Source organism: Calypte anna, chromosome 1 (assembly GCF_003957555.1).
Source record: "Calypte anna isolate BGI_N300 chromosome 1, bCalAnn1_v1.p, whole genome shotgun sequence".
In the NCBI taxonomy this organism is placed as follows: Eukaryota; Metazoa; Chordata; class Aves; order Apodiformes; family Trochilidae; genus Calypte; species Calypte anna.
In genome coordinates this window covers 79088735-79110750 of record NC_044244.1, presented here as the reverse complement: position 1 = coordinate 79110750, position 22016 = coordinate 79088735, and the positions used below count along the sequence as shown (strand labels likewise).

Below are 22016 nucleotides of genomic sequence, written 5' to 3'. Positions count from 1 at the left end.
GAGACATCAGTACTTGCCCAGGAGCTGCAGGTAAAGCCAACTGTTTCTCTAAGGGTAATGGATTTAGAGTCTTTCTTTTCCCCATAGGTGTAGTGTAACGAGGCAACCACGTGCCCCTAGTTGCCAGGGAGTGGGCATGAGCTTGTGTCAAGCCCACCTGTGCCCAATTAGGACGGGCCCCCACTGCACATGAGCAGGACCAGGGGGCCAATAAAAGGTGAGTCCTGAAGCACAGGCTCAGCTCAGTCCTGAGCATGCTTTGCAGAGAGGCCAGTTGCTCTTGGAGCACTGTATTACCTTCATTGCACCACTAGCACTCATTGCCCACAGGGTGAGGCTCTGAGGAGTCTTGACCCCAGCACCTTGGCATTGCAGTACTGGGTCTTAGCTGGCTGCACCCCTAGGACTCACCTTTTATTGGCCCCCTGGTCCTGCTCATGCGCAGTGGGGGCCCACCCTGATTGGGCACAGGTGGGCTTGACGCAAGCTCATGCTCACTCCCTGGCAATTAGTGGCACCTGGTTGCCTTGTTACACTACACATAGGTGAACTGTAATGTCTGAACACCAGGGTGACCTCAAACCTCTTTCCTTGGCTAATGGGAAGTACCTTTTCCACTGCCTAGCTGCACAAGCTTCTAAAGTGTTCATGGTTGTGAAACTGTGTGCATTGTCTCTTCCTGGTATTATTGAGACAGGGTCTTCCCTTGCAGATGTCTTTTGTAGATGTTTTGGGAACTCCTGCAAGGTGCAGACCTCTTTCCCTGGAGAAATGACCTACTACTACCCACAGAAAACCCCTCAGTGGTATTCTGACTGTTGACATCATGAGTATTCCTTACCTCCTATGCCTAGAGTTAAAAATGTAGAATCCCATCAACTGTGGATGCTTTCTCTTTTTTTGTGCAGAATCTTAAGGTACATCCACACAGTTTATACTTCAGATAGCCCTGAGCTACTGCCAGTCAGGGCCTGGCAGTCCATATTGCACTCTTGGTGCAAACCCATCAGTCATACAAAACTGATGTTCATGAGACTGTCCATGTCTCTGCCACATGCTCTAAGGTCTCCAAACTTCTGTTTGTTTTGACTGTGAGATACTACTTGACAGCCAGCAGCACCTATTTGATGCCTGCCTGACTTTACTCCCTCATTTTTGAGGGGTTTTCCTAAGTTATCTCAGTTCTTTTGTGAGAGCAGGACAAGACCAAAAGTCTTGTTTTGCAGTTTGGAGTTGCTGTTAAAGAAAAAGTTACTTGTGTGATAACCTGTAGCAGAGTTGATTAAGAAATAGTAAATTCTGGAGCTCTTAACACAGGAAAGACATGGAGCTGGTGAAGTGAGTCCAGATGAGGGCCACAAGATGGTAAAAAGTGCTGGAGCACCTCTCTTATGAAGAGAGGCTGAGAGGGTTGTGGTTGTTCAGCCTGGAGAAAAGAAGGCTCTGGGGAGACCTAATAGTGGCCTTCCAATACCTGAAGAGGGCCTACAAGAAAGCTGGGGAGGGACGTTTTAGTAGGGCCTATTGTGACAGGACAAGGGGTAATGGCTTTAAATTGGAAGGTGGTAGACTTAGTTTAGACATTAGGAAGACACCTTTAGTGTGAAGGTGGTAAGACACTAGCACAAGTTGTCCAGGGAAGATGTGGATACCCCCTCCCTGAAATGTTCAAGGTCAGGTGGGATGGGGCTTTAAGCAACCTGGTCTAGTGGGAGGTGTCCCTGCCCACAGCAGGGAAGGTGGAAATAGATGTGTCTTTAAGGTCCCTTCCAGCCCAAACCATGTGGTGGTTCTATGATTTGAAATTCACTGGGGGCCAAACATACTGAGCAGAGTACCACTGCTGCACTACGTGGCACACCTGGGGTGGGAATATCTGCTGAAATCCATGTGGTTGTCTTTGTTAAGGGCTTTTTGCATTTTGATGGAAGCTACCACCTGCCAAATGGCCTCTCTGCTTCCAAATCCAGGGTGCTGTTGCTTCTGCCAGACAAGCCACCTATAAATGTTTCTGTGTATTTCTATGGAAACTTCACCAGTCTCCAGAATGAGAGATAAAGTCCAAACAAGTCTTCTGTATGCTGGTGATAAAGCAGAGAATGAAGGGTATAAATGTCAAGATTATGAGCCCTACTCCAGCCAAATGATGACTGGCTGGAAAGAAAAGAGCCTGCAAAGAACACACCGGTTCTCTCAAAGGCAGTGTGGCACAACTACTCAATTTTGAGTAATTCGAACTATTCTGAGCTGCAAGCAGTAACCTTTACGTTCAACATTGTTATCTTTGTCTGAGACACTGCTGGGAGGCCATAATGGCTAATCCTGCCTCTTGGGACCACATCATTTTTCTCTTTTTTATATGCCTATTTTTTATATGTTTAAACACAAAAGTGTGGTTCATTAACTCCTTTGCTCAGCCTGAATACCCTGAAAGTAATTGTGGTGGAACCAGAGGTCCCACCTCAGGGTGGACACTCCAGGTAGTGTCTAAGTGATAAGAAACTGAGCAGGACCAGGACAGTAGTTACAGATCCCTTTGGCCAAGAAGGGTGGTTTTGGACACACGTGCACCTTGAGACATGACCAGGGTCGACATCATGAGAGCAACTATCCACTGTCACAGATATGTGATGTGTGGGGAAGTTCAGGTATCTCTGGAATCTGAACTGGAGCTGGTTTACAAGAGACAGCTCTCCATCTAGCAAGGGACAGGGAATCAGCTTGTAACATCATGCATAGTACAGTCAGAAATTCAGCATCCTCAAGCGCCATCTAAAATTGAGAAGGACCTCCAAAGGAATTGTTTGTTGCTTTGTTTGCAAAAAGTGCAAATGGCACATCAGAGGAGCAAAAACACCTTGGTGGATTATTTGGCTGAACACTTAGTCAGGGTATATTGTAATGAGCCATATGCTAGCTTTGCATAGTATTCCTATGGGGTAAGCCAGCTGCAATGGGAAGCTTAGTCTGGTTAGAAAAATCTTCATTTCCCATAACAAGAGGCTGGCAAAGGCAAGCATTCTGTCAGGTACCATCAACCTGTCTGACTGTTCCTGTCATCTTGCTATGGATCAGATGAAGCTAAGAGATCAAGAGAACTTCCACTTTATTTCCATCCCAAAGGAGGGACCCTGCTTTAAGACTTTATTTAATAGTAACTGGTTTCATGAGGCATAACCCTTTTATTTTCTTGTGGAAAAGGCATCTACTACCTCTCCCCACAGCTGCCATTCTCACTGCATCAGTCAGAGCTCAGTCATTCACCATTCAGCTCAGTGGATGCGGTGGCAACATCCTGTGAGGTAAGGGGGTAGAGGTCAGGGAGGCATGGGAAGCTGATGAAGTATGAGATCACAAAAGTGTCTGTGCAGCAAGAGACCAAATATCCTTTTTACAATAAATCCCATCCCTTGCTGTGGCCAAAAGCTGGTGCTTAGGCAGGAATATAAGAAGAGGGTAAGTATTACTTCCAGGCATCAGCTTTGAACAATTTGTTTCTTAGAGACTTTCCAGAGCCAGAGGTGTTTCCTCTTTGCATTACAGAAACCCCAGTGGACTTTCCTTCTGTGTACGTGTCCACCTTTCACCTGAACCCACCTGATCTTCTGGCATCCACAATAGTTTGGGCTAAGGAGCTGCACAGCTTACTCAGAATGTCCACTGATGGATGAGCTGTAACTTCCTCCATCAGGAACAGATCTACTTTAGATCCCATCTGTGCCAAGTGCTGAATCAAAGATTTGTGTGGCCACCCTTTCAATAGGTGAGAAATCCCCACCTAGAAGGTGGGAACTTCATCAGTTCTTTTAAGATCTTTTTTCAAACTATAAATGATAGTGTTTCCAAGGCAAAATGGAGAGCTGTGTCAGAATCTAACACAAGTGAATACAATAAGTGAATATAACAAATCTGGAAACACACCACCAATGAAGCAGAATTTTTTAGCTCTAGTACATCTGGGGTTTGATTTTTTGTTTGTTTGTTTTTTAGGGTTTTTTCCTGTTTTTTGTTTGGTTTTTGTTTTGTTTTGTTTTGGGGTGTTTGTTCATTTGTTTTTAAAGATAAACTTATGTTGTGGTTATTCCTTTGCATTTACATCTATCTAGTGCTTTGAATGCTCTGGGTCATCATGACATAGAGAGAATAGATGAACAATTATAGAAATATTATTGCATAAAGTGTGAAAAAAACCCATGCATCCATCTCAGTTTTGAGGTACTATGAATTTGATGTGTAAGCCTCTAAAGAGCAACAAAACCATAAAGCAAATGGCAGGGGGGGGTGGGTACAATGTGGGAAACCTAGGAAGGATACCACATTTATGTCTGAGTTAGAAGTCCAAATCACTCCCATTAAAAGAAAAACTCCCCACAGACAGGATTGCTAAGACTATTCTTATTTGACATGGTTATTAATGAGGAGGAGGAGGGCACAAATTGCACATTAGTGAACTTCACAGACAATAATACTCTGGGAAGGTCTGGTTCCAGTGAGGAGAGATCATTGGCCAAGTAGAGTGCAGCGCTATCATTATGTGGACAAAAATACTGAAACCTCTGAAGATCAATCTGAAGATTGTTTCAATCTACCAGCATCACAGGGCTGACACCTTTCATTGTTAGTGAAATTCAGGAAGATGAAAAAGCTTATTTTCCTCTGAATACATCATGTCATTGGAGAATGTGACATGAGGTGATCGGGTTGTTCAGAGTTGAGTCTGACAGTTAATGGGTATTTTACTTCACCCAGAAGACTTCTCTCCTCCCCCTTCACTTCAGCTGGGTTGCTTGTTTCATTCCTCTGGCCAGTATCCCATAGATACACACTCCTGACAAGTCCCATCCTTCAGGCTGACCCTGAAACATCCTTTCTGCCAACACTCAGGTTTCGCTGCAAAAATATGAAAAGCCAAATCCCTACTGAAATCAGGTTTGGTGATGTTACCGGAACCTTTAAGACTTAGAAAAAGTGGAAATACAAGAGGCTCACTTACAGCTGGGACACGCTGGCTACAGATTCACAAAATGGTTGAGTGTGGAAATGACCTCTGGAGATCATCTAGTCCAACTAGAGCAGAATGCCCAGGGCTGAATCCAGATGGATGGTAACTCCACAGACAGAAATTCCCTAACTTCTCTGGGAACCTGGTCCAGTGTTTGCCCACCCTCACAGTAATCGGTAAACAAACAAATAAAATTAATATATTCAGCTTGAGTTTAATGTGTTTTTTAATTTGTCCCGTTGCCTCTTATCCTGTTGGTAGATATAAGTAAGAAAAGTCTGGGCTCCTCCATTTCTTTCCCATCAGGTATTTATACATATTGGGAAATCAGTCCTTGAGTCTTCTTCGCTTCAGACTGAACAGTTCCATCTCTCTCAGCCTCTCCTCTCCTGACAGACACTCCAGTCCCTTCATCATCTTCATGGTCCTCTGATGGACTCTGTTTGGGAAGCATCCGCGTAAGAGGAGGCAGCTCACCGGTTGCTGTTTTCTCCAGGTGTAGTGCACTGCTGTGTGGTATGGAGGAAGCACAGCTGAAGGGAGCACAGCGATTTGGTAGGTATTAGCCTCCTGATGGGGAGCAGTCACCTTCCCCTAACCTTGCTCACCTTAACTCTGGAGTCTAGGCAGGGCTAGAGCTGATGGCAAACCCAAGAGCCCTTCCTGTTGCTGGACAAGCTGGAATAAAGCTGCAGTTGCCATAGTGCAGCTAAATGGACGGGGAAGGTGGGAAGGGCACAGAGAGCAGGAACGTAAGAGCATCTGAGCACAGGGACACCTCCACTGCGCCTTAGCCAAGCAATCAGATGAGAAAAGTATGGTTGGATGAACACCAGAAAGGTCCTGACATTTCAGAAATCCTTTTCTGTTTTGCCTTTAATCAATCTGTACTAAGCCTCAAATATGAAAAGAAGTGCTTAGGGCAAAGGTGAATTTCATATTAAGACAAAATTGCTTTGAAGGTTGTCAGTTTGCCAAGATTTTTACAGCAAGGAAATGGTATTAATTCCCAGGCTCCTGACATGGTCCTAAAGGTCACAGCTAATGACACAACGCTCTTCCTTTTTCTCCACCTGTTATTCATACAATAAAAGCCACAAGCATAACATATTGCTGCTGCTTTTTGGCACCAGCAGGTCAAAAAAGACACAACAATCTCAATTGTTTCACGTTCCTGATGCTTTATTACAAAGGTGGAATGAAAAATCATTGGACCATGGAAAACTCTTAACCCTTAGCATGATTATTTCACAGGTTTATTTATCTCTCTTCCCACTCAGAAAAGTTCACAGTCCTTCACAATTCAGCTCCACTATTTTTAAGGGGAACTTCTACCACATTAACAATGGAGGCTCCTCAAATAAATGGCAAATACTTCTCATAAAAGACATGACAAGCATTACACTTTTTCAGATAGCTGTAAAAGAGAGGCATGTCCTCACTAGGCACTAAATCAAGAACAGTTAAGATTTGGATAGTGACATCTACATAATAGTCTCATGCCAAAATTGGGTTTTTTTCAACTGAAGCATATACAGTCGAGGTACATCAGCATTTACGGTCCCTGCATGAATTTAGAGAGCTTAAGAAGTGTGAAACAGTATCAGAGGTAAGCTGCTGCATGGAGAACGCCGTAAAACTCAGAACCACCCTGTTAGCATGGTCCTAGAGCAGCTTTCTCGCCAAGGCTGCGGGGCCAAGTGTACTGCTTCGAGATTTCGAGGGTAATGCCGCTTTCTCCTTCCCCTACCAAATAGCGATGATCAGAGCTGTACCAACTCACGAAGAACACCACCCCCCTTTGCCTAGCTCCCCTCTCCCCACTCCTGCAACTACAGCGACCTCCTGCTGTAAGCAACCCATCCCAAGGCACCTCTGCTGCTGACACCCCTCAGACCTCTCGCAGTCCCCTCACAAACCCCCTCCTACACACAACCCTCCGCACGCACCCCTCATCGACCCCTCACCCCTTCTCTCACAGAGCCCTCGCCGTTCTCTCTCAACGCTGTCGTTCCCCACCCACCCTTCCCCCGCCTCAAGACCCTTCACAAGTCCCTCTCTTCCCGCTGGCGGACAACGGCAGCCGGAGAAGGGCTCCAGCCTCCATTCCACACGCTTTTCCACGCACACTTCCAAACACCGTTCCCCCGCCACTCCCCACCCCGACCCAACACGGCGGCGGGCGCGCCTGCGCTAACGCTACTAACGGCCATCCAACGGCCGTTGCGCTTCCGCTTCCCCGGCGGGCGTTGTGGATGGAGGGCGGGAGTCAGCGCCTGCGCCCCCAGGCACGCCGCTTCCCGGCTGCTGCCACCGCCGGTGCCTGCGCATGAGCGGCTCCCGGAGCCTCCCGCCCTTCCCTCCGCCTCCGCCTCCTCCTCCTCTGCCACCGCGAAGGCCCCAGCCTCCGCTCCGCGCCCCGCCCCCGGCCGGGACCGGGGATGCTCTGCTGGGCGGCTGCTCGTCAGAGCTGCGCGGCTGGCGGAGAGCGGCATGGAGGTGGAGGAGGCGTTCCCGCTGGTGGGGCAGATGGGGCCCTACCAGGTGTATCTGTGCGTCCTGTTGGCCGTGCTTCTCCAGGTGAGACCCCTAAGGGTGGGGTGCAGAGCCCTGGCTTGGGTGGGGGAGGCCGTGCCAGGGGAGGGGTGTCCGCCCCTGAGCAGTGTCGGTGGTGTGGGCAGCAGCCCTCTCAGGTGGTTAAGTGGATGTGATGATGTGGTGCCTGTTGTGAGAGTAGGTGAGGGAGGTGTTCTGCTGAAGGTTGCTGGTGGCAGTGAGGGAGGTCTTCTGCTGAAGGTTGCTGGTGGCAGTAACTGGTCTTCTGCTCTGGATTTAGCCCGCAGCAGTTCGCTGTGCTCCCGATGCAAAGGTGACCTCTCTCCAAAGGAGGCGTGAACTGCTGCTGAGTGAATTTGGGGCAAGCAGCTGATGCTATCGGTGCTGCGTTGCCTGAGGAATTATGCCTTGTGTCACTCGGTGAGAGAATTGGGAGTATGCGGTTTGTCAGGTGAAGGGCTGGTTGAATGGAAATTAAGCTAAGACTTCCATGAGCTAGACTGGAAGACTTCGACTTCTGCCATGGACTCTCCTGGGGATGCGATGCAACCTAGAGTTAATAGCCTGGAATAGTGGTTTCTAGATTGCATCTGCTTGTTTGTGGTAGGAATGTTTGAAAGGCCACAGGTGACCACTAATAACTTTGTGTGCAGAAGCTCTCATCTAAGCTGGTAGGCTATGACTGCTTATGGTACTTTGATTTGCCTTGACTTAACTCTTAAAGTGTCTCTGCATTAGGTATTTGGACAAGGCTCCTGCATTTTTGGGTAGTCAGGTTTGTATTCTTTGAAATACAAAGCAGAAATGCTTTTCAGTTTTATGATAAAAATGGAATATGAAGTTAACAGTGGGGCACTGTTAAGAGACTCCATGACCAGGTGATGTGCTCTACAACCAGGTTTATCATCTTTACTTCCTTCTTGGTTTCGTCTTTGTATCTCTTCCTATTGGGAAAGTGGGGCAAGGAAGGAGGTGAGGATATTATGTGTATCTTCATGGTCAGGCCTAGTCATAAGGTATAGTTTGCATCTGACAGAAGTAACTTCCAGTCCTGAGACATGAGCCTGAAGTTATCTTCTCCTGGCAGGTGAGGGATTGACAGAAGTAATCTCACAATGTCTTCCTAAAAAAAAAAATCGGACATCTTCTGGACTTTGTTGTAAAGCTGTGACGATGAACAGCAAAAACTTTTTAGGCTTCTGTTTGCTTGTACGGTTTCTCTCTCTCTCTCTCTCTCTCTCTCTCTTATTTCTTTTACTGATTTAGATGATTAATCCTTTAAAATTAAACATTGTTTAGAGCTTGTTCTACTAGTTGACTGGCTAGAAAATCTTTGGTCTTACTGAAGATTAAGGATTAAGGAAGCAGTTTTCTTCCACTTCTGGTCACTTCTGGTTCTGGAATGCACTACAAGTGCTGTGTATTCCCAGAGTTATGATATTATGTGTCAGCTCTTCTGTAATGCTTTTGTTTGTCTTTTTGCTTTTTAATGGATTAACCTACATTTCTCTTAGGAGAAGTAAACAGAAATATGTTTACAAATCCTGGGACTAATTCAGAATAACTAAACAAAAAAAAAGGTAGCGGGCTTGCAGATTATCTTTGATCTTCTCATGTTATCTCTAATTTTTTAACTTTACCAATGGGGATCATCCCAACTGTTAACATTTTCTTTACTTCAGATCATGCAGGAAGAGGAGTTTGTAAGAGCTTCAGTTGTAAAGCTTGTTGTCTTTAAGTCTGTGAATAGATTTGAACTTAAACAACTGGTTCCTGCTGGGGTGGTTGATTGCTTTCTGGGTTCCTTTATTGATGCCACATTACACAATGTCATTGGGATGTTCGAGAGCAAGATTGGAGGCACATTGGTGTTAGCCTTTTGTCTGGTTTATCCTTCAGTCTGCGGAGAATGGACCCAGAGGTAAGTAATGTATCTGGTGTGTGTGATGTAGATTTGGGTTATCATGAGCTCCCTTAGTAGATTAGGTGTAGCATCAGGATACAGAATGAGAACTCCTGTTAGTCTGTGTCACTGGCTCTGCCATGAAACTGTCACTCCGTTTTATTGCTTGTTTCCCTGTTGCTTTTCATGTGCTTCCTTAGGTGGCTTGTCTTTGCTCATTGACCTATTGCTATAAAGAACATTTCTACATTCTTAAAGGTAAGAATATTACAGGAATGAAAACTGATTTTGTCTCCACTATGTCAAGTCCCTTTATCTCTACTGCTAATATACTGAGCTTAAATTTTCTGCTTTCCCCACCCCTTAAGATTTCCAGTACATGTTCCTGCTGTCCTTGTAGACTTTTGTATTTTTTCATCTCTCCATGTTTGTGATCTCTTGAGTTTCATACTTCATAGGTATTTTCCCACATCTTAGTGTTTTTCTTCTCATACAAATTTCACAGTGAACTACTTGTGCCATGTTGCCTTACTGATACGCTAATGTATCTGGTCTCTGACTTCTAATTACAAACACAGTTTAGCTCACAGAACTTTTACAATGCAAGTTGTACCAAACACTTATGCCTGTATAGGCATATAGGTGAAACGTGAAACTCTCCAAATGATAGTAGTTTTTCACATGGGATTGAGTCAAGTGGTGCTCAACCTGTGGCATGAAATTACTGACACTGGTAAAAAACCTTGCTTGTAGTTGACTACAAATGTTGCCTATAATCAGAAAAATGTTTTTGTGTGTCATCAGTGTAAAATGAGATTAAGTGTAAGTCTTTAGGGCTGCTTCTTATAGCTTCTTCACTTCACTGATTTGTATTGTTGGTCTGTTACCTGTTGATACCTGCTGTTACTCATTAACTTGTGGAGCTGTTATTGTATTAAGATATGCCTGGCTTATTCACTACCAACTGTATAGGACTTCAGAAAATTTTTAGGAATTTAAATTTACAGCTAATGTAGAGGAACATTTTTTAAAAAAATCTAAGTTATTACCCAAATATTGAACTTGTCTGAAAAATGTGGGGATAGACTTAATAGTTTGAATTTGAGGCTGGATTAGTCTTGTGTTTCCAGTGTATCTTGAGCAGAGAGAAGAATGAATACTTAGGGCTTTACTTTGAACTAAAAGTAATTGCTTGACACTTGTTGATTACTAGAAAGGTGCTTATTTCCTTTTTGAAGAAATTATTTTGAAGCATTATTAAAGAATGGTGTCTTTCAGTACATATTTAGTATGTGTAGCAATATTTGATCAAATCTTGCATCTTGAACAGATGCTTGAGAGTGTACAAACATATTAAGAAAGAAGTCTCTTGTGACCCAATATATGCAGTTGGAAGAGTTTTGCCTTTGCCAGTGAATCTGAGCTACAGGATTGCCCAAGTCCAAATTGAACTTGCAGAAGTCTAAGAATGGAAGTGTGTTCCTACTGCATCTCTATTAAAAGGTTTTAAAAACTTGTTGCAGTATGAAAGGTCTTATTTGCACAACTGAAAAAGGCTTTGCCTAAAGTTGAGTAACGTGCGTTACACAGCAGTATGGCTCTTTACCTAGGCTGGTGTTTCCCTCTGCCTTAGGGACTTATTATTTACTGAAGGAAAGATGGAAAAATATTTAAGATAGTAGCATCAAGATCCTCAAATAATAGGGTTTTTTTAAGGCAAAGGCATTCTTGATGCATTGCACCTGTAAAGAGTGGTGCTGCTAACATCTCTTTGCTGTTGGCAGCAAGACTGTGTATGACTTCTATCATTAGAATATATGAGGTGCTATTTAATCAGCCCATTTGCACAAATGTTTTGAGGGAATGCAGGTTCTTGTAATTTCTTACCTACCCTCATACATATTCTACCTCTAATGGCATGAGACATCACTGTAGTAGCAATGACAGTGTAATCTTTTAATACTTATGTTTGAGTCTATTAAGCATTCTTTAAACTAGTCAGAATCTGTCATAGATTGGGCAGTTTACTTCCAGTCCATGGTGAGGTACACTATTAGTACTTGAGGTATACTATTAGGACTTATAAGTGTAAAACAAACCTTAAAAGTCATGAACAATTTAAAATTAAAGGAAAAAGATGGGTGTTACGTGAATAAAGTTACAATTGTTAATATAGGGTGCTAAGGGTGTTCCTGGGACTTTGTGCAGGTATGCTGTTGACCCAAAGTTACTTGCACTGCAACTTAGACATAGTTCAACTATATGTAAAATACGTAACCAAGCTGGCAGATGCAAAAAGAGTTTCCAGAATTGCTGTGTAACCTTCCTCCACTTTGATTACCTCACTGTTTGCCTCTTTTCTTTATGTCTGTGGGACAAATGAGAGCTTTAAGTCCCTCCGATTCCTAAGATTTGCAGAATGTGTGTTGAAACATGTGCAGCCACTTACACAGAGGGGTGGTTTCAGATGTGGCATGAATATAAACAAACAAAGGGGGCCCAGATTTTTATTTCTTGAGGTAAACTTATTCCCTCATCTTTTTTTTCATTGTGTCTTATTCAGAGCATGATTATGCTGAAGGATGATGTTGCTTTCTCTGTGAAAGCAATGAAGCCTTTTGAAGTAGTTGCAGCACTGACTACAGTTCTGTGTTTGGTATAGTTTATTGCTGCTCAGAAAGTGAAAGAAACTAGGTGGACATAAGTGTGCAAACTAATCACACAGAAAGATGTGCTGCTACTCATCTAGCTAAGAATCGTCCTACATTTAATTTCTGTGTTAGTATTTAGATGCTAACCAAGACTCCTTTGTTGTTTAGTAGTCTTCTGTAAAGAAAGCAGAGTTCCAGAAGAATCAGAAATGCAGGCAAGACCCATTGTGGTCTGTCTTTCTGTAAGTACTTCTTTAACAACCTTAACTGTTCCTTAAAAGAAGCCATCACTTACCTTTTCTGATATTTTAGTTCTAACCCTAAAAAATGTGTGCAGCTTATGCATACATTGTGTTATATTCTGCAGGAAGCCTGAAATAACAACTAAGTTATGATATGCTTCATTAGCAGTGGGGTTGATCCTTAACTCTCAGATGTACCTCAGAAGTTTAAATTATAGTAACTGCTTCCTTGCTGATTACTTTTAAATAGCTAACTTGCTATTGTCTTTTCCAAAAATAATCCTGAGTGGAGGAGAGTGGTGAATACCTTATCATCTGCCCACATCCCCGCCTTTCCTGAAAATTGTTGTCTCTTACCAGTGCATTTTCCATACAGCTAAACTCTAAATTTATGCTTGTACGCAGGAGAAGAGTATGGTCAGAGCAAGCTTGAGGTATAGAAGACACATGAGCTGTAGCTTTGAATCCGCCCCTTCTTTAGCTGCATCTGAACTGCAAAGTACATGTGATTGAGCTCATGTTTTGTTGCATTTAAGTGTCATTCACAGTTGCTGGGTTTTCTTGGTCCTCTAATGATCACTGCATTGACTTTGGCACTGAAACCACATGTTCAGTGTGTATGTATCCATATAAACATATCTAGTGAGTTTTTGCAATTTAACTTACAAATTGACTTAGTGTCTATGTCTGTGCAACACACCATTGTCAAGATCTTAACAGAATTATTGCTGATGGACATAGCAAAACCTATAAGGGGGAGAAACAGTCACTCTGAAGAGGGAAGGAAGCAGACTGTTCAACCTGTTTTAAAAAAAAATAAATTGCTTTTTTGATTGTTTGTTTTAAGTGAAGGCTAAATGCTGTGTAAAGAGTGACACTGGAAGGAACTCACTCTGGAACTGTTTACGTTGGTTGTGGCTGAATGCCTTGCTATTGCAAAGTCTTTGTAACAACTAGGAACAGAAGGTGCCTGAGAGCTACTGTGTTAATGGTAGTTGGCTTCTCTGTATGGAGTGTGAGTAAAACACACAGGGAGATGTTTTCAGAGTATTAACAATAGAATTATTATATAGAATATTTTGTGCAAGGGGTTGGTATTTGGATTCAGTGGAAGTGCAGGCAATCTTCTACTGTTAAACAAGATGCCTTTCAGCTTAGCAAACTCTGAAACAACCCATCTTGCCAATCTGTTCTCTAAGCACCTCCAAAAGGTGAGATGGGGAGTTAACAGGTATCATTCTTTTGCATAGCAAAGACTATGGATAAAAATATTACTATTATGACCCATCATTTCTGTCTTTTTTTACTCTGTCTATGTGTACCCACAGTCTCTACTTCCAGTGTTTTATAGGCAATGAAGTACCTGATTTCCTTTTTTTCTCAGGTGATAGAACTGGTAGATGTGTAATTGAACCCATAAAAATTGTTTCCAACTTGCACATGGTTGTTGCTCTTTATTTCTGACCCAAATGAAGTTTTGTGCTTTAAACTGGAGGAAACGCAGCTACTTCCTTTTGTAGATAACGTAGTGCTTCATGTGCATTGTTTGCATGAAGCAAAACCTCTGCTTGATTTTTGCAAGTACCATCCCAGTGGGACTGGAGTCTCCCTGAAGCAATAGCATCTCTTTTCTAGGTTTTGTCTGTTGACAGTATCATCTGTGTCTAAGTTGGGGGGCTTAACCTGGCTAAACATTGTATTTGTATTTGCCTGGTCATTTTCCTAATCATCCACATAAGTGAATTTGCCTCTGTGAATACACATACTTAATTAAGTTATGCCAATAGCATGAGGTTCTTCTGCCTCTTTTGGTTTACATGTAAGTGTTTTAATAAAGCACCTACGATATCTTTATGCCTTTTGCTTTTAAAGGCTGGAAGATGCTATATTGCAATTTCCAACTTCTGTTCAGAGGCCTTATCAGCCTCTGATGTGAGAAAGGCTCTTGCTTAGGTGATCTAGTCATAGCATTGACAAGTCCCATCCCAGCTCTCTGAGCTGCAGTGTATGGCTCCATGCTAGGTGTTTTTGCCTTTCTTATGTATTGTTGTACTTAGTCCAGCATACTATCAAAATGCAAATGCTTTAGGCTACACTGCTTTAAACAGTTCTGGAAGCAATTGTGGTCTCATGTTTTCAGTGTATCATCATGCAGTTTAACTGCTTAATTATATAGTAAACCTTTTGTGAATTTCTGTCACTGAACTTGATGCTTTGTAGGGCAAGGTTAGTATACTTCGTAGTATGCCAGAAGTGTTGAGGCATCTGCTTCCTCTGTTCTATGTCTCTACCAAACTTCAGGTCTCCTCAGTGTCATCTGCATTCTCTGTACCTCCTATGCTACTTTCAAGGAAAAAAAAAAAAGTATTTGTGGTCAAATTTAATGTTTCAATGGTTGGTGGCACAGGAGGTGTTAATTTATTCACCGTATAGCACAGTAGGAGAATCCTGTTGAGCTCTGAAAGTCCTGTAAGTTGTTTCATCTGTCCTGGATCAAACCATGTACGTAATTGTTTTAAAAGATTTTGCTTCAGTACAAGCCTCACCACTTACTTCTTTAACAACAAACTGACTATAATGCTATGGGGAAGTCCAGCTTGCAGAAATTAATAACAGCTTGTCTCTATGATAGTTTCTTATTTGTGTATTTTGGTGATTGGAAGACTGTGATGGTGGAAAAGGTAGAAGAATCTCTTGCTATTAGCACAGTTTAATAGAGTATGCATATTCACAGAGTTAAATTCACTCTTGTAATGGTATTGTGTGAGGAATGTTGTTTTGTTCTTGGAGAACCCTTAGTGACTAGAGTGGAATTTTGTTTAGACTACCCTTTGTCACTATCTGCCACCAAGCCTCTCTTTTCGTCTCCAGATATGACTAGATGCTGATAAATCCTCTGTCTTGGGTTCATTGACAATGGCTGAGAAGTATCAAATTGTATTAATTTACCTAGAAATACTGGTTTTTTTAGGATACAGCTAGTGAGAAAAGTGCAGAGCTGAGAGTACTTCATTAAATTTTGCTGGTAAAGATCACTTCTGCTTGCAGAAAAAGAACAGATCCAAAAGATTAATTAAAGCAACTTGAAGTGAGGAGGTGAGAGACCCTAGGTGTGCATCCTGCACTCCTATCACCAGTGTGCTCTATATAACCAGATTTGTCATCATTGGGCAGGCAGGAAGGAGTACAGTTACAGGGTGTGTGCAGTGTTCTGTGGCCTTGTCAGGCAAAGGTGTTTACACAGGAGGTAGCTGCCATTTGGACTGTCTGTGCAGAAAGCTTGTGCAATGAAGTTATTTGCTCTTGAGACTCAAATATTTGTCTGCTGATGGGAAGTAAAGCGGGCCTTTTCTCTGCATTTGGTGGCTGCAGTCACCTGAGTAATTGGCACATGTGCTGGCTGGCCAGTCCGAGCAGGAGGACCAAACCCGTGCCATTGCCCACCAGAAGGGCACTGAGAACGAAACTGTTAATGGGTGTGTTTGGATGTTTGGAAAATGAAGGGCAAGCTGAGGGGACATCCCACAAACCTGTAGGAAATGAGGCTTTCAGAGTTGTGGCTTGCTGTTCCATGTTGATGTTGAAGAATGCTAGAATGGACTTGGACTGACTTTGCATTTTTTCCTGTGGAGCTTGTCTTTCAGAGCCTGAAAGACTCTACATTGGGTATGTTTTCTCACTTTCTTCACAGAAACTGAATTCTTTTAAAATAAATGTCCACTGCTTTGTTCCACAAATAATAATCATCATTTGCTGCATTCTTCATGGGGAATATTTCCTGTTGTAGTGGAGCTGGAGTTGTTAAGTGTGTGAGAGATTGCTACTTGTTCTCCTACATGTGGTGATTCTGCCCTTGGTAACTAGAGTGTAGCATTTCCTTCTCTCTCCTAATGTGCCACCAAGAGGGGAAAGGTGCTTTGCTAAAAAAGCATGTTGTTAGCAGCAGATAATTTTGCAGCAGCAAGATTTTAGAATTTATCGATGTTAGAAATATTGTGCGAACTTATAGTCTAATCACCCATTTGAAATAAACCAGAGCAGATGAAATCATAAGACTTTCAAAAATTAGATGGCCCTCTAACTTTTCAGCTGCTTGTCATGCGTTCAGGAGGAATAACTCTGATCCTAAAATGTAACCATCTCTTCCTTGTAAGCTTCTACCAGAGCAAGATAATTTGTTAGGTTTTTTTCTTAATTTCTGTCTTTCTTCAGGGTGCAATTTTGATGTTTCTGTATTTGAAAGGTCACAAGTTAGTGACTTACTCATTATTTTGTTCAGTAGTAAATGCTTGTCTAGAATGTCCAGTCTGGTTGTGAATTACTAATGAGCCGATTAAAAAGGTTGAAAACACTTCTTAGTAGAACTGAAGTCTTGCTTTTGTTTTCTGTTTGTGCTTCATAATCAGTAAATTGAGGTCTATGATATACTGCCTCTTTCCCTTGTGCTTGATATTTGTCTTTTGTGGGAAACTGTTAGCATCCCTATAGAGCCAGTGAAAATGTTTTTTGAATAGAAGGTATACACTAAATGGCATAAATTTGACTTGACTTGTACTATATGGGTTATAGCACAAATGTAAAAAAAAAAAAAAAAAAAAAGGCTTCGTTGGGTGCTATAGAGCATGTAACTTAACATTTTATACTGTTACAGTTCTATTCTGATTTGATAGTGTTATATATTGATCACCAGTCTACATGACTATGTTATTGCTGAGTGCTTTTAGAATTCCTAAGGGAGAATTTCCAGTGTCATAACAGAAACCCTGGCCTTTCATTTGAATGTTAGAAACTGTATTCTGAATTTTTTTTAAATTTGGAATTTACTTGGTAATGTTGAAGACCACTTCCAGAAAAGGTTTCTGGTCTTAATAAGCATAGAAGAATTTTGATGGTATTTTTGGGGTTTTGGTTTAGCTTTGTTTTTGCAATGAAATTAAGAGGTTTTACCATACCTGTTACTCGAAGTGCAAGGCAGGTCATTATCAGGAAAAAGCTTTTATGACAGCAGTGACTGCAGTGTACTTGAGTATAAAACAATACTGTTTCATGACATCAAAACATATATCCATCTTCATACTTTTTTTAAAAAAAATTCAACAGAACAATTGAAAATACTGCTTTGTTCTGTCCCAGCCACTGGGATGCTTAAAGCTGGACTTTTTATTGAAAAAATGTGCAGTGTTTCTTTATGTGCCTGCAATCACATGTTTTTGGTTTATTTTTCTGTAGTTGGGGTGGTCTTCACCTAGAGCAAAAATAAAAAGCTTTATGGTTTCTTTTTCAAAACCAAACGTCTTGAAGATTTCATTTCCTGAGCTACTTCAGAAATATGTTTATTATTTCTCAAGACAAAACCCAGGATATTATCACTGCCTGAGTGAGTCAGAGTATAGGGGTGCACCACAGTTCATGACCTGTAATTGTCATAGCTCAGGAGTTTGAAACTGTTCTTCCAAGTGCAGTATCCCTACATCCCTAGCAACGTGGCCTCTCAGCTTTTTAACACCTTTTTCCCCAGCTAATCTTAGTCATTGCCTTCTTTTGCAGATAAGTAATTGTTGTTTTTCTCAAAGTTGTGCTTTAGCTTAAATGATAACATAATCAACAGGTTGTTTTTTCTTCCAAATTCCTTTGATATTAAAAAATATTATAGTAAAAAAATGAATGAGCATTATTTTTTGAAATTAATATTTGCTTCCTGCCACTACAGTAGAAGTTTATGATATAGAATGCAAAAAGGAGTTGATGGAAAGGGAGTGCTTTCAAATAATAACTTGAGTGTCTCCGTGATAATTCAATAGTAATTATCCTTTAGATCTCTGTAACTCTGGCTGCTCAGCTGTTGTACAGCATAGGATTACCTGGTGATGCTTACATCAGAATTCAGAGGTCCTCAGACTTCTTTTTGTGCCTATCTATGGGCTTTCCAGTATGGACAATTATTGTGAAGCAGCCTTCTGGGAGAAAACACTACCTATAGGTACATTTTTTCCCAAGAATATATGGAGAAGATGCTGGGACCAGAGCAAGGACTGTAGTTAGGAGGTGTCTCAAATGGGGTTTAAGGAATAGACTGGGATGACAGAGGTGTTTGGTGGGGGTTTTTTATTATTTATTGGAGGAAACAGGCAGTAGAAATAACAGGATCTTTTAATTTTTTTGTCATAGGAGCTACTATGTTTTGTTACTGTTCCTCAGTGAGGGCTTGACACGAGTGGTGGGTTTATTCGGAGAGCAGGGCGTCTTTGTTTTTTACCAGCAGGTGTTTTTGTCTTAGAATACTTCATCATCTGCCTTCTGTTGCAGAACTCCAAGGCACTTCTATGTTCAAGCAGGTCTCAAAATACTGGATTTTAAAGTGCAGTTGCAATGTAGAAAGTTAAAGGAGTGGCCTGTGAATGTTCTGAGCAAACAGTGGTTACCTAGCTCTAGACAAGGCTTCATACATGTGGTTTTCCAGGAGGTTTTTATTCTTTCTTAAAGCCAGCTGTTAATCACTATATCTAGACTTTGTGTGTTTATAAATGTGTAGATATATAAAAAATGAATATGTACACTCACATGTGCTCCCCTGTCTCTCTTTGAGTAAAATAGGTTCATGAAAGATTTAAAAATAGGAAAGAATTAATTTTGGTAAGGACTAGTTATGAAACAGTGAGGAGGAGAGCTAGTCCAAATACTGATCAGAAGAATGAACAATGTAGGTGGAGGGAGAGGATGTAGTGGAGCGATATTCTTTCATTAAAGAATATTTTTGTTTTCTCTCCTTAGTAGTACTACTATCAACATTCCATGCATCTAGGAGATGCACTTGCTGTGTGTGGGAGTTTGGGGCCTCTGGGGTAAGGCTGTCAGAAAGGGAACTTTTCTCAAATGATCAACAGATAAGAAGTGTGAAAACCACCATGTTGAAATTGTGGTTCTTTAGTGTGTGATATTTGGTAGATGAGGACTATAAAAGGCCTCTTGTAGTGGTAGAAAGTAAATATAAAATGGGAATATTTTTAACACTGACTTGATCCAGCTGTAGAAGAGACTCTGCTTTGATGTATGTTTAACATCTTTGGTTTTTGTCTTTCATGCTAGCTCTATGTGGCCACTGAAGCCATCCTCATTGCACTGGTGGGTGCAACTCCTCCATACTACTGGGATCTCCAAGAGCTCTCAGCTAATCAGAGCCATAGCAACCAATCAGCAAGTGAGCAGAAAGCTTTTGGGGAATGGCTTCTCACTGCCAATGGCAGCGAGGTGCGTAAGCACGTACACTTCAGCAGCAGTTTCACATCAATAGTCTCTGAGGTAGGTCTGAAACATTTTTCTCTGCCTCATATTTGAGTAGTAAATCTTACTGAGTCAGTTGTGGAGGCTGGTTATACTGCTTCTTTATCCCATACTAATGGATCTTTTAATTAACAAATGATACCCATGCTACCTCCAGTTAGAGAACAGGTAGTTTTATTTTGCTGTGCATATCTTGACCAAAATTTCTGCTCCAAAATGCCCTACCTTTTCCATGTGGGAGTTATGTATGGGATTCTGTAGCCTGGTTACACAATTGAGCTTGAATCAAATCATTTGTTGAACCAATGCACTCAAAGTCTTTTGTATACCCTGGGATCTTCCTAGCCACCTTGCTAAGGTTAAATGCATGTAGTGCATCATGGAGTTGGCAACCAATGGAGGAACTGAAGAGGAAATGGCTTCTGCACGCTTTGCAACTCCAGATGTGAAGGAAGCCATGGACAAAGAGTGGGGAGTCAGGTGGTAAAGCTTTTCCCCCTCATGCTATCCCAAAACAAGCTTTAGCTTTATTGGTGTAGCCTGTGTTTTATGCTTTCTTCCATTGTCTAGCCACAGCCCCTGTAGAAATGATGCCAAACTCCACACTGATGTGTGCAACACCTGCCCTTCCTGCGGCCTTCAGTATCTATTAATGTCAAAGCATTCTGTGCAAGAGCCCTATCTGAGAGCATCTGTTAAAAGACCTTAATTCAGAGCTATACAATTGAGTCAAGTGTAGTACTGCTTGATAATTTATGGATAGTGTCCAGAGGCATTAATGTCATCTGAATTAGTACTGTAAAGCATTTAACTTTATTTGTTGGGAGCATATTAATGAAAACTGTAAGCTTTGGAATAGTACCAAGCAGTTGTATGCAACAGGTATTGCTTCTTATTCTGGTAATAAAGAGGATATAAGTACTTATACCACTATTTAAATTAAGATTCTAATGTACGGTGGATTTTTTTCAATTGTTATTTAAAGCTCAATGAGGTTTTCAAACCTTCTGTGAGTTTTTTCTTTTCAGCTTTTAAATTTATCCAGGAATCTTCCATTCTCTTAAATTTGGCATGTCAGACATGTTTGTGTAGCCTAGCAATGGCTTAGGACAGAAATTTTATAAAGATTCTTACGCATTGTATTTGCATAGATAAAAAATTCAGCGAAAGAATGAAGATGGCCCAAAAAATACAAATTAAAAAAAAAATAAATCCCAAGGCAATTTGTATATCTTCTGCTTTCAAGTTCTTTAGCATAGTTCAATACAGATAGTTTATACACACAGTAAATCCTTAAATCCTGTGTGTATAAAATCTTGTTGCCTCTCCTGTTTCCCACTGTTAAAATCCTTTTTTTTTAATTCTTAACTGAATGCCTAGTACATGTATAAGTTGCTCTAAGTACAAATATTTTAGTGAGAATGCAGTTATTTTTGGGGTATCTCATCACTGTCTAATTTCAATATTGAAAGGTAAAGAAGTTTTTTTCTATACTTGAGGGTGTTTTAAATGCTTATCTTCTGGCATCACTCACTGATAGCATGACCATTGCAAATTTAGACTGAAAACCATTGTGATGTAAAAAGCTTGATTTATGAATATCAGGCATATATGTAAGATGCTTTCTATAAAAGAGAAAAGCTTTGAGCCTGCTAAAGGGCTTCTTAGCTGTTGCAGACCAGATTTTGCTTCACAACCAAATTATCCTTTAATCCCTAAATGATTCAGAAAGCATCTAGTGTCACTGAGTTTCAGTGTTGTCAGCTTTTTAAATTTCTATACCAAAACTTAGGGTGTGATTCTTGTAGCTCTTGGAAAAAACAACCTGACTGTGTTATTTCAAGATAAAATGAATCCCGTATTCTAGTATTATATAAATGTATTTTTCTATAAATTGTTTTTAAATTCTAGTGAAGCTTCAGAGAATGATTTGTGGTCACATAGTGAGTCTTAAACTTGCATTTTGTTGTCTCAGCTCGTTGTGGGCACATTACCTACCGTGCCAGTAAACACCTTAATATTCAAGAGACAATTCAAAATGAAGCATATACTGAAAATAAGCAAGTTGTTTTGTTTTGTTAGCTCCCCAATCTTGGTGAGATTTAATTGTGGGGTTCTGCTCTCATGGTGAGGTAGTTTGTAATTGAGCTTTGAAATAATAGAAGCTTTGCTAGAAATTATGTCTAATGGGGTTTTGGTAGAGGCAGAGAAGATTATGAGGAGATTAGTGTGTTAGTGCAGGGATAATGACATAATCATCAGCTTACCAGCACAGGAAGAACAACTGGGTGTCACTAAAAGGAAACATTATCTCAAGGTGCAAGAGAAGTAGTAAAAGAGAAGAACGCAAGATGTGGACATATTAGAATACAAAAGGAAAT

General features: G+C 41.3%; 1 protein-coding gene across 2 annotated transcripts in view; it reads left to right on the top strand.

The window, feature by feature from the left end:
• The first annotated feature begins 7424 nt into the window (after nt 1-7424).
• Nucleotides 7425-22016, top strand: part of SLC22A15 (solute carrier family 22 member 15) — a 29684-nt gene continuing 15092 nt past the window's right edge. For both annotated transcript variants that reach the window (XM_030458703.1, XM_008498619.2), the window contains exons 1-2: nt 7425-7582; nt 19441-19653. In XM_030458703.1, coding sequence (XP_030314563.1) covers nt 7496-7582; nt 19441-19653 — 300 coding nt within the window. In that variant the 5' untranslated portion in view covers nt 7425-7495. The remainder of the gene's footprint in view (nt 7583-19440; nt 19654-22016) is intronic.